At 42.3% G+C, this 21,125-nt stretch overlaps 1 protein-coding gene across 3 annotated transcripts in view; it reads left to right on the plus strand.

The window, feature by feature from the left end:
- PTPRG (protein tyrosine phosphatase receptor type G) overlaps window positions 1–21,125 on the plus strand; it is a 429,273-nt gene that overhangs the window by 342,740 nt on the left and 65,408 nt on the right. For all 3 annotated transcript variants that reach the window (XM_052678992.1, XM_052678993.1, XM_052678994.1), the window contains 4 exons: window positions 11,986–12,170; window positions 14,170–14,278; window positions 15,476–15,525; window positions 17,691–18,486. In XM_052678992.1, coding sequence (XP_052534952.1) covers window positions 11,986–12,170; window positions 14,170–14,278; window positions 15,476–15,525; window positions 17,691–18,486 — 1,140 coding nt within the window. The remainder of the gene's footprint in view (window positions 1–11,985; window positions 12,171–14,169; window positions 14,279–15,475; window positions 15,526–17,690; window positions 18,487–21,125) is intronic.

A 21,125-nucleotide genomic window follows, 5' to 3' on the forward strand; every position in this document is an offset into this window, starting at 1 on the left:
ATGACATGTAGTTCCCAGTCTTCAGTCTTCAGAAGTGCACGGTGCTTAACCAGTCCCAACTAAAGTTAAAGGACAGGGGGCAGATTGCCAGAAGGAAATAGCTAAGCAGATTTACGAGCTGCCCTTGCGTACCTGGCATTTTCACCTGGCCAGGCCCATAGAGCTTAGTTTTCAGATGTGAATCATGAAAACAGCTGCGTTCAGCAGCCTCACCTTCCCACAAGAGTGCTGAAAGAGTGTATTTCTCAGGGCTCATTATTCCGTGAGCGTGCTTATTTTTATATATATAATATACACGTACACAAACCCCATTTACATTAAAGGCAGCCTTGGGATGGAGAATTTACATCAGAAGTGAGAAGGAGATCTTGGAATTGAAGAGACCCTGCTACGCTCTGATGCTCTGGTCTGCAGTTTTCAATCAGTGTTTTAACAGCAACATGTGTCAATATTTATTTCTTCAGTTATATCCTGTGTAATATTACTTACCCAGAACAGTGATGAAAGTTAATAGGTTACGATATGTTAAAAGCGACAAAACTATCTAGTTATTATTTTGAGTGCAGCCAAGGTACTGCTGATATGCATGGTATAATATTCAAGATTTTATTGTTTTGGCTGTATGCCCAAATATTCGTTTCCTCACTGCAAGGTTTTTAAGATTATAAAAATGTTTTAGGTGGTTTTTACCCCACCTGGTAAATGACTGAAACCCATGATTATGGGCGTTATGAATGCTTAGGTCTGTAGTTAATGGGGTCACCTTGAACTTGGAAGGATTGATTTTGAAGGGGCACTTGAAGTAACTGGAATGATTCTCACTGATTTTGCTCCTTATGGACTCTTACAACTCAGATTCAGCATCTGGCTTAGTTAACATGATGCAAGCCAGCTCATTGGATCAAGGAAGCTGCATAAAGATGGGTCCATCCTCGGATTGTTCGGTACCTGGGTGCTTAACATCTTACATGCCTGGGGACTGGTGTCCTGAGAAAGTGCTCCTTGGGTCCTCTCCCAGCAATTCCAGGTCCTGTAATCTTTGTACTTGAGCTTACATCATGCTTCTTAGAGACTCAGGTAGGGAGTTACTATCCCCCTTCCTCTGACTGACAACATTCGGTGTGCCATCTAATGGCAGGGATGATGCTGAAGTCAGTGATTTCTTTTTCCCTTGAGCTTTTGGTAGAGGAAGCTAATGACTGGGCAGCCAGTCTTTTTGTACTGGCTCTGTCAACTTGTCACTTTTTGGGCTGTGTGCACACCAAGGGACACTGAAAATAGGTGTATTTTTTTTCATGAATTTAAAAATAAATAGATTCTGCAGTGTTACTAACACAAAATGAATTGTTGCGTATTCTCCAAAGGTTACAGGGATAAGTTACAGCTGTTCTAGAGATATAACAACGTGGATGTTTCTGGCCCCTTCTCTGACAAAGGTGAACAGTGATGATGTGCCTGGACCACTGCACATTCTGAACTACTGACATATAAATAAAATGAGTTGAAGTCATAATACTTGAGTGAAAGCAAAACCTATTGTTTATTCAGCTAGTAAATACAGTACCTCTTTATACAATGTCATTCATGCAAAAGTACTGAGAAGCTGAATACAGAGTGCTGCTCAGCCAGACAGTCTAGCATACAAATATAAGAGCGTGGGGTTAGCATAACAAATTTATTTTATGCAGAATCTTCTGCACACCTCACAGTTGTGTCTCAATGTTTTCCACATTGTGTTCAGCAATGTGACCAATGGCTGTCGCGTTACCTCCTGTATACTCTCCTGGGCTTAAGTTTGTATGTTGTAGAAGAGGACAAGGTCATGAAAATGTGTCTTTTACTTCCTGCAAGGTAGTATGGTTTGTGATGGTCTTCAGCTCTGGAGGGGAAGTGTGGATTTGTTTGTCGGTGTGCATTTTTGCAATTTGTTTCTTCTGTCACACACTATTAAGTCTGTGGGCAGTAGAGCTAATCTAGAAAACAGTATAGTGTTTGTTATGTAAGCCTTTCTTAGTTTGGAGGAAAATGTGCCCAGAACAATTTGCATAATGTTCAGAATAATTTTCAGAATTCCCTAGTGAATAGTGAGCTTCAGATCAGTGCAGAGCAGTGAGGCTTTGCAGTTGTCCATTGATAAATGTGGGATCCTGAACACTTTGGCAGCAAATGGGAATGTTTTTTCCTCGCTATCAAAGCCATCTCAGGTCACAGAACAGGCTCCAATGAGTTTGGGTCCAGTCTATTAGCTAAATGTGAATGTTGCATCTTTTCTTTTGTTGTTACTCTCCTTTTCCTCTTATTATTTAATTTTAAAGAGGCATTAAAGGGAGATGGCACTATTTACAACAACCAGAATATAAGATGGCAAAAATATTGTAGTTAACTTGGAACAGTGTAGAGGACTAATTTTTCGGCTGACGATGGGAACTCCAGCTTTCCTTTAGTGTTAGTTTTTAGTAGGAAGAGCTTTCTTTGGTTCTGTTATCTCATTCCTTCCTCCTGTTCGCAAAAGGCAATTTAAAGAAGTTCTCGTATGCCTGAGCTAAAAGCCTGCACATAAGATCTCTGCTAAATCAGAGCCTGTGAACTGAACTTAATTCTGAAGTTGACCCTAGAGCTGTTTTAAGAAACCATACAGACTGCCTTTAAATATAATATTTCTGAAATACACCATTCAAGAAATACACAGTACAGCTATATAAAAATAACAGCTGGTGGATAGATAATAAACCATCATACCAGAGGACTCACCAGTGTTACACTGTCGTTTAATATAAAGTCTTGCAAATTTTGAGGTTCTCTGTACAGACATACTAAACCATGAGTGTATTTGTAAAATATTCACCAGATACTGTGAATAACAGCCAGTGGCAGTGCTTGAAGTTTTGCAAATAAATATCTCTGTTAAAATTTTCTCCTTTCTTATCAGTTCCATCCTCTGTGGCTCAGAATTGTATCTTTCATGAATTGTGTTCATGGCTTTTCATAGGCAGCCTTCAGACAGTTACTGCTAATTATTTGTCAGGTTCATGGTGTACATCGCCCTTGGTGGGCAGAGTTCTTACATAAAAGTCTGTCCTGTTCAAGGACCTGATCCTGCATATTCTTTTGTACTCTCTTACGTTGTCCCATGAAGGAGAGAGATATTAGATATTTACAAAACCTTACCTGCTTCAGTTAGATGGAGGTAGGGAAGCTCAGGAGAAAAAGGTGTTTCATTTCCTTGTTTCAGGGTGTACCCCATGTGCAACAATATTTGCCCATTTTATTTTGCTGCTAATTAGGACCATCAAATGTTGGTTCTTCTCTTTATGTTTTTTAAATCTGTAAGAAAAAAACCTTTAACCTTTCTGTCTCATTAAACGTGCTGCAAGCCTCCCAACACTTAAACAAGCATCCCATGTGAGGGGCTCTTGACATCAGAGTTTTCTTTCACAGATGCCTGATTACTTCCCCAAAGGTGTCTGATTACTCTTTGCTGGAGTCTCAAATGATGCTGTTTCCCATCAGTGGGAATTCGCCTTAGAGTACCATCTTTAATTATGATCCTAGGCTAAGTTAAATAATAAGCAGTCATAAATTCACTCTAGTAAAACTTAGCTTGGAATTCTAACAGCTGGGACATTTCTCTAGTAATGTGCAGGTGATCATTTTCCTTAGTGCTCTTTGTAAGCTGTAGTGATACCATTTGGAAGTCATTGTAACCTAATGCCACTGAAACCACCCAGAAGGTACGTGGATTTTCCCTCCCCCATGCTTTGCACTGGAGGCTTTGCTCCTGCTATCAATCTGCAGTCAAAGATACAGCACTGCTTGAGCAAAACAGTTCAGTCCTATGCACTACTTCACAGCTTCTGACACAGGAAAAGAAACCAAGGCGTCTTGTGAAGGTATTGTGTTTTTGGCATGGCATCACTGTGTTGGGGTGCATCATAGAATCATAGGACCATTATGGCTGAAAAAGATCTCTAAGACAACCATGCCCAACCATGAACCCACCCTCACCGTACCCACTGACCGCATCCCTAAGTGCCACATCTCCATGGTTCTTGAACACCTGCAGTGTTCAAGTGTGAGGTGACTCCATCACCTCCGTGGGCAGCTTGTGCCAGTGCATCATCACTCTTTTGGAGAAGAAATTGTTTCTAATATCTAACCTGAACTCTCGTGCAACTGAAGTTTATTACTTCTTGTCCTATTGCTAGATAGAGTGCGTCTCCACTGCAGCATTATCTTGAGTTCTGCTGGAGATTAAGCGCAGTGCAGTGACATCGTCATTCTGAGACAGATAGTTTAGAGCTTTGATGGCAGTATTTCTCATTGAGAACAAGTTATTTGCCTCATTTAGAGCCTTTGTTATTACTCCCAGTAATTTGTTTTTGCTTTCTAAATGCACATGTTTTATGAGAACTTCCTCAAAACAACTTCATGGTCTCTTCATGCCCTCAGGTTCTCTCTAGGAGGACAGAAAGGGGATTAAGCAGACAAGTTCTACTCCTACAGAATGTATATACTTTATTCAAACCTAAGTGGCCACAAAATATTGTATAGCATAACTGTAATCTCCTCTCTGAAATAACAGCATTGTAAATGTAAATTCAAAATAACACCCATTATTGACATCTTAAGATGGAGTTGCTAAAGCAAAATGATACTCTTCATTTTCTTTAAATATCTTAGGGGAGGTGCAAATGAGCAAGAACATTTTTAGTTAATTTATGGTATGTTTACCATTCGATTGTTCTTGCACTTTAGAAGAATCGGTCTTACAGGTTGATTTCCTCATAGCTTAACTTCTTGCCCCTTTCCTTGGATGACTGGATTTTTCCTACTTTTTGATTTCATATTGTTATGAAGATTGCTCTTTCCCATTCCATTCCTCTTTTATGAACTGTGTACTTTAATCAGGTCAGTGCCCTACTGCTGTGTGCTGGTGCAGATGAATCTATACATCATTATTAGGATTTCAGCTAGCACAGCAGGCTGACTGGGTGCAAAAGGTTGCACTTCAGGGTGGTAACACCACACTGCTAATTGCTTGCACTGCATCCTCCTGCACTATAGGCTTGCTCAGCTGCCGCTACACCTCAGTGCTGTGAGCAAGTATACTCCCTTCCTGTTGTGATAGCCTCTTTTGACATGCACCTTGGGTACCTGCTGTAGTCTCTTTGGGCAGAAATCAGTCTGCTCCTTCTGCATGTCTCATCTGTTCCACCTCAGATTTGCTTTTCTCATCCATGTCTTGATCTGCAGTGCTGGATTCTCATGTACAGTGCTGTCTTGGAGCGCACAGTGCAGAAGTGGGAGAGGACAGGCTGCTGTATCCTAAATAGTCTGTGTTAGTCAGGTAGAAGACAAAGCATTGCAGGAGAAAAAATAGTCCATTTTGAGAGGAAATCAGGTGCAGAAAGATGTGGTGCATATACTTGATCTCATGCTTGCCTTTGAGTGACTGTTCTGTAGGCTTCTGCTTTCACCCACTGTAACCTTTGTGAGGTTGCCATGTGAGCACTGCATGGATCTATGCCTGAATGTAGTGGACAGCATGCCAGTAGCTTTATTAATAAGCAGTAAGTAACTGTTTGCGCTTGTTTATATGTTACCTATAAAAGCATAACCAAAAGAGCAAGAGGAATAGAGTGAAAGGTTTGGGTTCATAGCTGCCACTGTACTTAGAATAGCCAAGTACTTGTAAGGGAACTGGATGATTTGTTCCACTTAAACCTGTGGGGAATTCATTTCTGCACTGCATACCCACTGGTCCAGCTGTATAGCCCATACAAGGACTGATTTTAATTTCAGCCTTCATTTTATATTGGCTTGTAGTGTGCCTGTGGATGCCTGTGGAGCATCTTTCTCACTGGAAAAAGCCTGCAAAAGCTACAAAAGGGAAGCCACTTTCCCACACTGATTTTGGGCACCCTTGAGGCAGGTACCAGAATGCTCTCCTGGCCTCATTGGCTCATTCCTCCTATGCCTCCTGGTCCAAGCAGCCCTCACCAGGACATTGGAAAGGGCAGTTTGGCCAGTGCAGCAGATATGCATCCTCCTTGCAAGAAATCCCTCTTGTTCCCCATGTGGATTCAGAACATGCCACTGAAAGTGATTCCACATGTTACGTCAAACACACTATATAAGGATGTAGATGTACATTTTAAACACAGGGCACCCTTTGTGTGCATGTACGTGTGTGTAATATAAACTCAGAGCTTGCAGAGCCGATCTCTGGCAGACATCAGCTTAGCCCAGCATGGCATCTCATGGAGCAAAGCTGCTCAGTGCTACTAAGGATGCAAGGATTCAGACCACAGCTGTAGAATGATGTTTGTGAACTATATGAAATATTTGGGCTCAAACACAACCTAGTAAAACATATAATCCATGCCTTTCAGACAAATAGGATCTGTTGCTGTGATGCCATGGAAACTCAAATGCTAGAAGGAGCCGTACAGTAATGAGTCAAACGTGCTCCAAATGCTGGTTGTACATTCACTGCAGGAAATGGGCAGGTAGAAGAGGGGCAAAGCCAGCCTGCCCAGTGCCACTGGACCAGCAGTGTCCCACATTTAGCTCAGGAGGTTACTTCATGGGGTTCAAAAAACAAGTGCAGGATCTGTCAGTGTCCCTTACACCTTAAGAAACAGCCTTGTTTGAAGCATAGTGAAAGGTAAGAGCAGGGAAGATAAATAGTCTGTCTCCTAGCTACATTCTGCCTGTGGATTGAAGTAGATCAACACAAATATTTGCGTGTACAGCATGCTCCAGAGCCTGCAAATGCCTGCTGGTGAAGTGCAGGCAAAGGTAAAGGAAAAATGCATGTTTCTCTTTAAAGCAATTATCCTTATATATTAATAATGTCATTTATAAGTACTGCAGGAAGTTAACAGCATACGCTAAAGCAAAGAAAAGAATTGCACACATTTAGTAAAAGGAGTAGGGTGAGAATGTTGTAAGTATGCCTCATAGCACTTTTCTATGTATTAGAGCATGTGTTGTCTCTGCATATGATCCTCGTAGTCGATTTGTTATCCTCTGGGAGCGCAGCCCTTGCTGAACTCCAAGATTAAATCAGACAGCCAAAAGAATGCTGTTGTTTGTCATGGGTCAGATTCCCTTCTCAGGCATTTCCATCGAGTAGCACCAACACAAGGCAGCTGGAGCTGGCACTGTATCACCACTGGTACCATGATTATGTTGGCATGGCATTAGAACAAGTGTGAATGTGTTTGTAGTTTCGAGGGCCTGATAATGAGAAGGAATATATGTGTGCATCTATATATTGTTGAAACCATTTTTCTTCCCTTTGCTGGTGGTGGCATTGCTTTTGTCTTGTCTGCAATCAGGTTTCTGCAGGCTGCCACGCTCGGCACAGTGTTTTGCCAATAGCGCAGGCATCGATTACACTGTTTGCAGGCTCCTCTGACATCAGCTGGGAAACTCATGGCTGGGTTAGGTGTCACTACAGCAGTAGCAGCAAGGGCTCCATCTGTCCTGCAGACCTGGCTCTTCCACCTCTTTCCCAGTGCTAAGGTTGAGGGGAAATAAGCACCCTCACTGCCTCATCAGCTTGGCTATCCACTTGTTTGCCCCGCCTCTGCCCTCTGTTGACTTTGACAAGACCCTTGTCCATGTCTTTTAGCTGCCTCTGAGCAGTCCTCAGGCAGTAGCATGCGATGAGCACATCCCCATATGCAGATGTATGTGTATGAATTGCTTCACAAGGTCCGTGCCCATCTCACAACGAGGGATTCAGGACTTCACTGGGACACTGCTTTTCTGCTCAGAAAAATGTCAGAATTCTATCATTCAATGCACATCCCGCGATAGCAAGGAAGAGGAATGGCAAGTTTGTGTTGCTGAGACGTGTAGCAGGAGGGAGAGAGTGGGATTTTCCAAAAGAGGGCATAGCACAGCTAGAAATAACTGCGTTTAAAGTAGTGACATTTTTATGCACAGAAAAGCTAACTTAGAATATTTTTAGAGGATTTTATAAATCCCTCTGAGCTCAGTACCTCTGGATTCATCATGCACGATACCTGTGTTACAGGGAGAAGATGTACAAGAAATAACCCCATATATAGCTCCTGTGCTCTCCTGTGCTTTCCCTAAGTAGTTCTTATAACCACAGGTAGCATATGCAAAAAGCATAATGAAACCCAGAAAGCTTGGCTGCTTTTGCATTTCTCTCTGTGAAAGAGAAATATAGGCTGCTTTTGAAAACAAACAGACAAAAAAGGAAAGCTGTCATAATCTCGCTGACATGCCCTTTCTGCAGTCATGGGTGTATCTAAATATCAGTGGTTAATTTTTGCAAAATGATAAGCCTTCTTTTTGTCTTTCAGCTCTGTGAAATGTAGCTGCCAGGAGCTTTTGGATTAAGCTTTATCAGGCTCCAGTTAGGAAAGCTTCGTGGAGGTTACGTAGCCAAATACAACACACAAATCAAATTATGGAAGAAATGAATGTGGAGTTGTTAAATTAATTTTGTTTGTTCCAGCCCACTGGAATGTTTTTAACACGAAGAAAATAATTCTGTGCTGTATGACTGGCCTGGCCAGTGCTTAGGACTGTATTAGCATGCTGCATTTGTCTGCAAGTGGTAAACAGGTTTTCTCTAAGCTTGAGTGAGCTTTTGGGTTTTATTTGTAGAGGACATGCAGCACTCAGGGCATTGCTGCATGATGTCCCCCTGCTGCAGCAAACGTCCCATCCTGCTGAGCCTCCCAGAGATGTTCCCATGGCCCCAGAGAGGCTGTTCTGCCTCCTGGGTCTCCAGCAGTCTGCTGGCCCTCCATCATGGCTTTGGTATCACCCTAGACCTACACAGTGCTAGTTCAAGTATCTCTACTCTTTGTTCATAGAATCATTAAGATTGGAAAAGACCACTAAGATCATTCGGTCCAACCATCACCCATCCCCACCATGCCCACCAGCCATGTCCCTCAGTGCCACATCTCCACAGTTCTTGAACATACCCAGGGATGATGACTCCACCACCTCCTGAGCAGCTCGTACCAGTGCCATACTGTTATACCACAGAGAGACACCCTGAAATCTCCCTCAGTATTTTTATTATCCCTTAGGATCCAAGTTTAACAGAACATTAGTAATGCTTTCTTAAAAATAGCTGAAATCTGCCATTTCAGTGTGAAGTGATGTTGGTTCTTGGGCTACGTTTTGTTTTTTGTTTTTTTTTTCCTGAAGCACATCATGAGTACATTGGATTCTTGCTTATGTTGCCTGGTTAAAAGAAAACATTGACCAACCCACACGTGTTACTCTTTGGTGTATTCTGATTCAGTCCTGAGGAGCACTCAGGCATCTCTTTCCTGACCCAACCTCTTTCTGCTTCTGTTTGTCCTTCAGGCACACATTTTGTGGAATCATTAGAAGCTCTTTAGTGTAAAAAAAAAAAAAAAATAATAGAAAAGAAAGAGAAGAGGTGCGATTTTTTTAATCTTCTGCTGAAAATCCAATGCACACAGAATATTGAAAGGAAAATTACCTCTGTGGAAAATGCCAGTTGTTTTATAAATGGTCAAATCATTACATTTTTTCTTGCTTTTCAGACATTTGCTACGTTATTACACATCTCTTTAATTAAATCATCAAATTGAATTATTGGATCAAATGTTTTTTATTCCATTGTATCCTGAGCAGGTTTGGTTAAATTAATAAAACCATATGTTTCATTTTATAAAAAGGATTTTTTTTTTTTTTGCCCATTCATAAGCTGTAAAAAGAAAGAAAAAGTGAGTGAACAAAAAATGCTGGTTATTACTTAATTACATCAGGTTCTTCTGAGTGCCTCTGAGGAATTGCAAAGCAAAGTCATACTAAGTCATAAAAAGTTTGTAACATTATTTACTGTGAAATAGCAGCAGAGTAAATTCCATCTCCTTTTGGCTGGCCATGGAGGCAACTCACCCCAGTCATGCAATGTCTCGGTGAAGTCTTGCAGTCATTGAGCTGCTTCAAGTGCCCATATCCTTGGATCACGATGCACGGTCGCAGAGGATGTCTTAATGTTGAGCCTGTATGTCTCCATTTACCCTTGGGACATACCTGTTCCCCACCTCTGATAGTCATGAGCTGTTCTGAGTTATGTGGATGCTGGCTGCAAAGAGTGGTGTGGAGCAGAGGACATGTCCCCTCTCCGTTGGGTGGCTTAGGGTCGTCATCTACAAAAGCACGGGATGGTTGAGAGGGGCATTGCAATTAAGGTAATCTGTCTGTCTCTCATGAAGGTTATCTACTTGAATTATTTCTGCAAGAATTTGATGCATGATCACTTTAACTGTATAAATCTCTGAATCTCCTCATGGAGAAGGAGGACTAGATGGACTTTCAGGTCTGGGTATTCCTTCACCCTGGGTACCACCTCCAATTGGATTTATTTAGGAGGAATGGCGAAGGCCAGCATGACATTTTGAGGAGTGATTCTGTGATGACAAAGGGCTTCAGAGGGGGCAGTTATGATTTATTAGTGCCGTTATCAGTAAACAGTGATGTAAAGGAGAATTGATCTGACAATCTCAGCAGAAGGAGGTGAGCATGGAGAGGCATACCAAGAACCACGAAGCTCTATAAATCTCAGCAATGGTGTCTGCTCTCAGCTGTGTCCTCAGAGCACTCAGCTGCATTGCCAGCAAAATGAAGCTCTTGGGTATTTTCCTGTTGCATTGGTAATATTGGTGTGTACAGCATTCTATCTTTTTTATTTAGGAACTGTAACTTATTTCAGCAATGCTACAGCAGAGCTATAAGACTGACCTGGAACTCTAGGCCTAGGAGCAGACTTTTCAGTACAGCCAAGACTCCATAGAAGTGAACTAACGTCCAGATATATACACAGTCACCTACCTGCAGCATGCATAAAAGTTGAATGGGCTGGCTTTAAATGGAAGTCATATTAGGAAAAATAACTGAAACAGTGTCAATGTGATGGGCTGGAGACACTTTGACTTTCCCTGCCAAAATGTACCATCTCCTTTGCCACAGCACATGTATTTAGGCATCATTTCAAGTGATTTTTCTTGCTTCAGAGTTTGGAAAGTGAACATGAGAATCTGTCCCGAACTGTGTATTTTAAACACAATATTTTAAAGCTTGGAAAATATCTGAACTCCATAGTTGGAAAGTGAATGATAAACTTTATAGATAGCATATGAGTGCCATCTAGTGTTTTTCATTAGTACCTCGACCTTCATATTTCAGTTGCTTGAAAGGTATGTTCTGCAGCAGCTGCGAGTGGGCTGTGCTCTGTGTCCAACCATGCACCAACCATGGTTGGGGCCAGAAATGACTTCTGCCTCTGCACTCTGGGTATGGTGAGGAAGCCGCAGCTTTTGGAGGCTGGCTGGAAGGTTCCCCTGCCTGCTAGCAGAAGGAGATGGCTGAGGGCCATCAGGTGCTGCTCTTTGCTGTGCTGATGATATTTTAATGACAAACAGTTCAGAGACTATGAAGGAAAACATGTAGGAAAAAAGAGCAAGAACTAACTTCTTGTGTACAAAAGATGTACTGGGTTAGGAGAAGAATGATTACTGACATAACAGTGTCACATTGTTAGAGGATACAACTACTGCCAGAGCTTGCAGAGCACACCAGGTAGTTTTCTCCCTTCATATGGTGGGAGGCTAGGGGCCAGGAAAGATGGGGCTCTACTGTAATTGTGAATGTGGAAATAGAAAACTTTTTATTGACCAGGTTGAAATATACGTGCAAATGCTTGCACTAAAATTAAGGCAAAGCACTGAGCAGTCAGCTTGAGAGAATGGATTCTCTCTCTCCCTTTACTCTGGAGAGCAGAAAGCAGCTGCAGGTGGTATTAAATCCCATTGGTCTCAGTGGATTGCAGTGTAAGCTATTACTGCAGGCAAGGGCATTAAAGAAAAAGCTTGGGTCTTAGAGTGAGGCACAGTTCTCCCTGTTTGTTTTCTCTCAGTTATTTACAAGTTTCATATTTTTCTTTTCCTTTTTCAGCTTGCAGCACTCCCCCAGTCAACATGAAAGTGCAGCCTGTGAACAGGACAGCATTGCTGGTAACCTGGAACCAACCAGAAAACATCTACCACCCTCCAATCATGAACTACATGATCTCCTACAGTTGGACTAAAAATGAAGATGAAAAGGAGAAGACTTTCACCAAGGACAGTGACAAGGACCTGGTAAAACCACAGCATCAGCCCCAGGCACACGTATCAAACTGTCCTTACACTGTCTTCTCAGCAGAAGGAAGCAGAGGAGGGAAGCAGCTGTTACATTACAGACAGACTAGGATTTGACTTGCCATGTATTGCTATTAGATTGTTAGGCATTAGTTGAACATTGCCTAACAGACTTACCCAAAACACTGGTGTCTGAATTTATAGCTTATGTGAGTGCATAAAGGACTAAATCTGCAGACACGTTTTCATGTGCTGTTGCCAAGAAGCAGCTGTCTCAGGAAATAGTCAGACTCTGAGTACCTTTTAGCTTCTGTTCAGCTCACAGCTTTTCACATTAAAATCCCCGATCCCCCAGAATCTGCTGCTGGGTTCAGGCTCTTCCCTGTGCATAGCCCTTTGCAGTCTTTGGATCGGTTTCTGATCTGTGAGTGCTGCCAGCAGCAGTCAGGGCAGGAGGATTATTGCAGAGTTGCTCTGTGCATGCGCTGCCTCACTCCTCTTGTAAGAGAAAAAGTGGGAAGAGCAAGACAGCTCCAGCACAGATGCAAACACTGATCTATCTCCTCCATTTAGGATTTGATCTGCTTGTCATTCTTGTCTAAATGGAAGCAAGTATTGTACCAGTCTTTAACGTTCTCTGCATATAAAATCAAAGTGACATATTCAGGTTTGAAAGGACTCCGTTTATTGTTAATCAAAGAAAGCCTCTAGAATAATGAAATCAGTAATTGTATATGCACATGAAAAATGCAGGAGCATAGTGTTATTCCTAATGACTGTTATCGTGTTTTTTTTTTTCAAATACACAGTCCTCTGGGCCCATTCAATCAGTTATACAATAATACTTCTCTTATTCCCTTAGATGAAGATTCTTTTACTTCATTTTCCATTAATATTTTCAATTTCCCCACTAGACATTGTTATCTGGGTCACATTAGGGAATGATGTACCTCACAAAACCAGACAGGAATGTATTGAAAGGCATCCAAGGTTATGATGTATTGTAACCTCTCTCTTGTCATAACTTTGCGCTCTTAAGGGAGATTTCTTTTTAATCAGGTATAGGGAGGAGAGCCTTAATCAGCAAAAATGAGGTGGGCATGGAGACGGCATCCTGTTTGATGTAAAAGAAATAATTAAAAGTGCAAGGGATGTGATGGAGTGATAGCTTGGAAATAAATTGCTGTGAGACCCTGTGCTGTGCAGCAGAGCTTGGAGGTTAAGAAAGCAACGACAGCTTAGTCTATTTTAGGGGCAAGAGAAGAAATAAACTCTTTTTCGGAGGAAAGTGCAATTTGCCTTTAGTGCTCTGGCAGAGACAGCTGGGATGTCCCATCTTGAAACAAAGCTAGACAGTGTTTTGCTGAAGAGATCACTGGTATTTCCAGTGACCTCCACAGCCACGGGTGCTTTGTGCTTGAAAACTGAACTGATGTGATTGCAGTTTAAGGCAACACAGAGGAGTAGCTGGAAGGCAGCAAGGCAGCATCTAGTGTGTAAGAGTGGATAGCAACATCCCAGCCAGGGTGCTGAGCTACTGCAGGCCGCCAGCATCAAGTTGCTGCCACAACCTGTTGGTTGCAGAATAGTCAGTTTGAACATGTTGTCCTTCTCTGGGCTTAAAACAGGTTTGGGACTTGCATCTCTGCCAACAAAAATCTTATTTGAATTCCCTTAAGGTCAAATAATTTGGAGTGTAGGTGTTTCTGAGAGCAGAGACCCTCAGAGCGGAAGACTGTCATGGGGCATGTTCACCTCCTTTCTCTTCCTTGAGAAACAGTGAATTCTGCAAGGTTTGAGTGAATTGTTTGTATCTCAGGGACGTCCTTTGACCTTGGTCTTGCCCTTCCCTGGGGAACCAGTGAAAATTTCCATTCAGATATCAGTGAGGACGTTTGTGCCATGTAAGACAATGTTAGCACAATGCTTTATATATTTCAAACTGATGGACAGTACTGTGGGGGTAAAAAACTGAATAATATCTATTTTTTTTAAACAGAAGGCCATCATTAGCCATGTCTCACCTGACATCCTTTATCTGTTCAGAGTTCAAGCAGTTTGCCGAAATGAAATGCGTAGTGACTTTAGCCAGACTATGCTCTTTCAAGGTAAAAAAACCCAAACGTACATACATATTCTTACATGAAGTGACTCTTTGCGTGTTTAACATTTTCTTTACAGAATGCTGTATGGTGTGGAATGATTTCAGATGATGTTTGAATGCATGCAGATAATGCTCATTTTATATTGTGACCAGTGACTGTCAGTGCCTTATTTCCAGTGATGGGGATTTGCCTAGTGCAAAACTTTTCTTGGTGTTAGTTTTCTAGAACAAATCCATTGCAGACTCTTACACATCAGCTATAGCAGAACGTGCAGATGTACTTACTTTATGTAAAGGGAGAAGTAGATCAGTCTCATGTTGAGAATCACACGTAGAGATGTTTTACTGTACGCACAACATGGACACAGCTTAGTTCTGCCCGGGTGTCTGCAGTGTGTGCTGTGGTGTTAACGACATCACAGGGAGAGCAGGAATCAGACAGGAAACGTCCTGTCCAATCAAAATCTCACCATTTCTTAGTATCTTGTCACAGCATAGTGTTATGAAGCTCACTTCAGGTGCCAGGCAGAAGTCAGAAACTTGTGTGTTACTGCTTCTGACCTTTTTTGGCAGATGGTAGAATTGAAAGATTCTTTGAGGTTTGACCATGATACCTATTACATTACAGTTAAAGGAGTAAATAGTTACTGGCAGTTTTGCCAGATACTCCAGGAACTCTAGTTCAAAGTGTTGGAAGTGATACACACATTACAGTGAGAGCGGATGTTGTGTTTCCTTCCAAGTCTCCCCTAAAAGAAATTTGATTTCAAATCTTCAGCTGTGTTCAAGCTTTCAAAACATTGTTCAGAATGTGATTATAGTTTTACTTTTGGTAAATAGCAATATATAAGGCTAATATATAAGGCAGAAAAAAAAGGCCAGGCCTGAGTGCTTAAAGAATAACACATCTCTCTTTAGGCACAAGTACAGAGTTAGGTGAATAATATCAAAATTGCCTTAACTCCAGACTGAGAAAGCATATATATTTTGGACTTCATTGCATGCAACAGGTCTTCTCTGACATTTTCCTGCCAAGCCCTTGGTTACCGATTCATCCATAGGCCTCAATTTCCTTTCCCCGTTGACAGGCTTAATAGTAGCAATTCAGCAACTGTTTAGCAAGAATTGTATAGTGATATGGCTGTCAGTTCCTGACTCCCTTCCCAGTCCACTGAAATGCTCTTGTTCTTTTATTTCTCAGCTAACACTACTCGAATTTTCGAGGGGACCAGAATTGTGAAAACAGGAGTGGTAAGTTGGGGGTCATCAATCACTGCAGTGAGCTGATGGGCGCTGGGGAGTCGGGGCAGCGCTCCCACCAGGTGGCAGCACGATGTTGTGAATGTGCTGCAGCCCGCGCTGTCCTGGGGAGGTGGTTGCTCGAACCGAACCGCAAAGGAACCCACCTGACACGTGGAAGGGATTTTGGCTTTTTCACTTCACGTTCTGAGAGGCTTTGACCACTGGGGACTCGCGAGTTAGAAAAAAAATCTTCCCAAATATGTTTTGAATGCATTTAGAGGGGATATGTGATCTTAATGACTGTGGAAACTAATTTCACTGTTCTTATTAATTGCTTAGCCAAAAGTATATGCAACAAGAATCATGCTTCATGCACAGCATCTTAGCTCAAAACTATCAATAACTGAAAAAACTGTCAATACTCAGTGCGCCAAACCGTTCAGTCAGATTTATGAACTGAGCTCAAACTATTGAATTTTCTGCAAGGATGCTGCTTCTAGTTTTATTCTACTCCAGTCTGATATACTCCCTAGTAAGCAAGTAAGACATACAGAGCTTGAATTTGAATGATTAATGTTGGTTTAATGATGTATAGAGGTGTTCTAGATATGTAAAATCTGCTGCCAAGTTGTAATACCCAGTCCAGCTTTGAGACTGCACATGCCAGCAATGAGCAAACCTCACAGTGCCTTAGGGATTCACACTGATAAGCACCCAAAAGTTTAGATGCTTATTTAAAGTTTTGACTTGAAATCTATAAAGCACAGGTTTGCTTTTGAGATCTCAGGTACTCTATGATTGCAGCTGGTTAAAAATAACATGTGAGAGCCTTTCTTGTTTTGCTGCAGCATTTCAACTGCATGGCCTGATTGAAACTGGGAATTACAGAGATGCAGAAATACTGTTAAGTTACAGATTTCAGCTTCAGAAATACAGACATCTTATGGCCTTGTTTGAGATTCAGTAGGACCTATTTAACCCCTGTTTGTCCTTGTATGGTAGGCACCTTTCCACCTAAAGCTCTTCTTGCTGGCGAATCTAGTACCAAGAAGCAGATTGTAGTAAGTCAGAAAGAGAACATGTTGAGGTGATGTGGACAGTGTTGATCTCAGCTCTCACACATAATTGCTTCCTGTCCTTAGACAAACACACTTGGCCTCACTGTCTTTTTCTACATATAATTTAGAATTGTTTGTCTCTCTCTTATATATACCAAAGTTCTCCATTTCAGGTGGAACATACATGTTTGTGCACAGAGAATGAGTGCACATTGCACCAAGTTGACTTTATGGGGGTAACATTGGCAGTCTGCAGAGATGTCTAAGTTCATGGTTTGTTCTCTGCTTCCCCTCAGTTCTCCAGGCTACCTGGCAGTGGCTGGAACTCGTATGGGCAGGCAGAATCCCATGGATGGAGAAAACCAAGTACACATGTGGGTCTTTCAGTCAGATGATGCTGGTAGAGCTGACTTGCCAAAAAGACCCTGATGCTTTGCAAGTCCTTCAGGAGTGCCCAGCTAGTATTGTTGCAGCTCTTTTCTAAAGAGAGCAGTATCTCATGTTTGCTGCAGCACTAGTCCTTAGCAGAATGATGCTCATGGGTACTTTAGGAAATTAAAACAGTACTACTTAAGGCCCTCACAGTGCATGTGGGAAGAGCCAGTTTCCTATCAGAGCAAACCCACCAGCCATGGATGCACATGTTGGCAATACAGCTGTTATTTCAGGACAACCCTTATGTAACACTGTATTTTTAAGCTTCTGTATTCTGAGGATTAAAGCACTGTGAGTAATGAAGCTAAACTCATTAAGCTTCATTAAATCTTCTCTTACCCCTGAGAGGAAACACTACTCACAATTCACTGGTGATGTGGATGGAGAGTGTTCCACCATCAAATAAGGAATAAAGAGGCTTTTTATGGTAGCGATTGTTCAGAAATAGCAAACACAGGTTTCCTCTTATAGTTATTTGTGGCTCTGTTGCTTCTGCTGTTCCTGGTTCAGCCTTGCATCTGGGTAGTTCAGGTCTCTCAAAGTAAGAGAATAGCAGAATGGTGTTTGTGCGGAAAGGGAGAGAAAAACAAAGGGAAAATGACCACAGATAGCGTGTTAGGACCCCTACTGATGCTCTCTGCTCTTGTTTTCTTCCCCTTTGCTCCTGGTGATCTCCTCAAGCCCACAGCCTCTCCTGCCTCCTCAGCCGACATGGCTCCCATCAGTTCCGGCTCCTCCACTTGGACCTCCTCGGGGCTCCCCTTCTCCTTTGTGTCCATGGCCACAGGGATGGGGCCTTCCTCCAGTGGCAGCCAGGCCACCGTGGCCTCAGTGGTGACCAGCACCTTGCTGGCGGGGCTGGGCTTCAGCGGCAGCGGCATCTCCTCCTTCCCCAGCAGCGTGTGGCCCACCCGGCTGCCCACGGCAGCCGCCCCCAGCAAGCAGGCTGGGCGGCCTGTGGTGGCCACCACTGAGCCTGCTGCTGCCTCCCCAGGGCCAGAGCGGGACTCGGCACTGACAAAGGATGGCGAGGGAGCCGAGGAAGGGGAGAAGGATGAAAAGAGTGAAAGTGAGGATGGAGAAAGAGAGCGTGAGGAAGAAGATGAAAAGGAGGCTGAAAAGAAGGAGAAAAGCAGGGCAACAGCTGCGGCGGAAGCACGCAATAGCACAGAGCCCAGCGTGGCTACGGGTTCACCCAATTGGACTGCTGAGGAGGAAGGAAATAAAACCATATCAGATGAAGAGCCAAACCAAAATGTTGCTCCCAAGGCTGGACATCCTGAGGAGGAGAGTTTTACTGAAGTAGACACTCAGCCCCAGCCTCTCCCTTCCACCCAAGTGCCGCTGGCGTTCACCGATGAACTTTATCTGGGAAAGATCCCGAGAAGACCAGAGACAACAAGAAAACCTCTCCCAAAGGACGACAGGTTTCCAGAGGAACATCCCTCAGATAACAAATTCATCACCATTAATCCAGGTGAGTGACATCCGGGGAAACTCTTTTTACAAGCATAAGATTGTTGGGAAGTTACACAAACCACATTCCTTACTGATTTCCAAAAGGCACAACAATTTTTTTTGGTGCCTGGTTTCCCCATTAGATAGTTCATCACAGGACCCGACCAACAAATTGTTGCTGGGAGGAGGAGAGAGAGAAGGATGATAATTTTATTTTCTTACAACAGATTTCTGCTACTCGTATTCCTGAATAGAAGAGAAAATTTGGAAAAAGTGTTTTGGGAAAAGGCTACGTGAAGAGCTTTGTTTTGATTTTTAAAAAGAGAAATGCAGTGAACTATAGCTGTGAAATTAATTTGTAAGAGTGGTTGCTGTGCCAAGCTGGTGTTTCAAGGGAGGCTTTCTCTGTATGCTCTAAGCTAATTTTGTTTATCTGCAGGATTCTCCCTGATAGGGCTTTGAGATATTCTCCCAAATATGGGATCATTGGTGGTTTATTCCTCACCTCAAAACCTACATGCTCTGATTTTGCAAGGCACCTTCTGTGCTGGGGTTGCCTTCTTTTATGTATGAAATGATCTCAGCCAGAGTGAGCTCATGGAATTGTTCATTTGTCCTGATAAGAATTATAGTTCTCCTGTGTACATCCACTCTAGATTTATGTACCTACTCTCCACAACGTACGCAGCCCTTACAATCTTTTTGCATCTATCAGAACACCAAATCCTGTATGGTCAGGAGCTGCTTACATAAACAGGCATCTCCTGGTGCTCCCAGCTAAGTGTGCAGAAGGTCCATTGGGTATAGACATGTTCTTTCTTGAGGATCTCAAGGTGTTGGTGAGAAAAACAGATATTTTAACTGCAAGGAGCAAATGGAGTGCATTCATACAGATTTGTTGGCAGAGTATGGTCTAGGATTTGGATACAAGAAGAAGTTTGTCTGAGTGATTATGTGCATTACCACAGCATTTATAAGATACCGCATGTTTTTATTATTTGTTATTTGATTGTTATTGTTTATTTTGCTAATCTATAGACTGTTTTGTAATTTCGTTTTCCATTGAAGCAGGTCTGGAGTTAGATTACTATGAAAAAACCTTAAATATTTATTTTTCCCTACGTTTAGAAACACGAAAATGCAGACGTTGTGCACTCAGTTATAGCTGAGAACCAATTTAAAAAACAAAGCTAAATCCTATCTTTAATAACATTTGTTACAGAAATGCTGACCTGACTGTAATGCTGTGAATCATAACTGTTCTGTAAGAGAACAGATTAATGAGGAAACCAAGAAATGTACATCATATTTTGCTGTTTTTTTAATTTTATTTTACTTTTAATAAATATTCTGCCATTTTTCTTACTCCTCACCTGAAAATCATCTTCAAAGTCCACTGCTCCCACTGAATATGATGCGAGATGCCTGCCAGGCAGCTTTCAGCATGCCATTTGCCCTTAACACCATTTTAGTGAGAGGGAGGGAATGTTCTTTGCAGTGCTGTGAGTAAGCATTCAGCATTGTTACCCAACAGTTTGATCTGCATCAGTAAAGCTGCTTCTGGAATAGCTATCTTTAGTTCTTCTTGCCTTTCTTGCTTTGTGTTTTCTCTTGCACTAGTTTCTTAGATGGCCCAACTATGACACCCCTTATGTAAGTGCTGGCAGAAGGCCTTGTGGCTTGTTCTCAGCCTAATACAAATTGAAATAAGGATGAATAGCTGGTCTTACTAGCTAGATCATGACAAAATGATTCTTATTAGATAGGGTTTTATTCCATGAAGAAGATAAAAATCAATGAAGAGAGAAATATCATTCATATTGCTAAGAAGTACTTGCTGGTTGTATCCCCTCACTCTGTAGTGATTTCTGTCTCTTTTTAGCATGCAGAGAACTATCACTGAAAGTAGTTCAATGCAGCTTTGCCTCCTACCTGACAGGCTCTTTTAAGAGCTCTGCGTACTTGCAGGCTTGGAAGCTTGAAGTGACCCTACCTGAAGACTGCATGCAAAGATGATTGGTCTTGAAAAGACTCTGCAAATGAGGTTTTTCTGTGCTTATATGGGGGAAGGATAACTTCTGAAGATCACAGTCTATTAACAATCTGGTTTCCCTGTATAGGAAACAAAGTCTGAAGTAACCAGCATGTATTAGCTGGGGAATAAGATAAGTGAAAGAGTCATCTGTTTTACCCCAGCTGACCTTTGTTAAATCTTAGTTAAACCTCTGGTGATGTACCCAGTGAGAAGGGAGGGAACTGTGCCATGTTTTATGTCCCCGTTCATTGCAGGGGAGATGGGCTGGATAGCCTGTAAGGGTCACTTCCAACTCAAACGATTCTGTGATTTTCAGCTTCCCAGACAAGCTGCTTCGAGGTCCCTCAGCATGCTGGGGAAGACGTTTGGCAGCTGAAGGCAGGAGTAGCTGTTCAGAGAAGAAAGGTCCGTAGTGTACAGTTTTCCCTTGTTCATTCCTTGTCCTTGACTTCTAGGTGGGAAAAGCTAGGCTGTTCACAACTATGGCAACTCCTTGCCTAGACATTGTAAGACAAACATTCTTCAGTTCTGCTAAGATTTTGAGATGCTTCTTAGTGCCTTTGGGACAGAGGCATTCAGTCTGAATCTCTGTAGTTGTGAGGATGTTGTCCTTCAAAGTCCAT

Source organism: Tympanuchus pallidicinctus, unplaced genomic scaffold (genome assembly GCF_026119805.1).
Source record: "Tympanuchus pallidicinctus isolate F22 unplaced genomic scaffold, pur_lepc_1.0 scaffold17, whole genome shotgun sequence".
Classification (NCBI taxonomy): domain Eukaryota; kingdom Metazoa; phylum Chordata; class Aves; order Galliformes; family Phasianidae; genus Tympanuchus; species Tympanuchus pallidicinctus.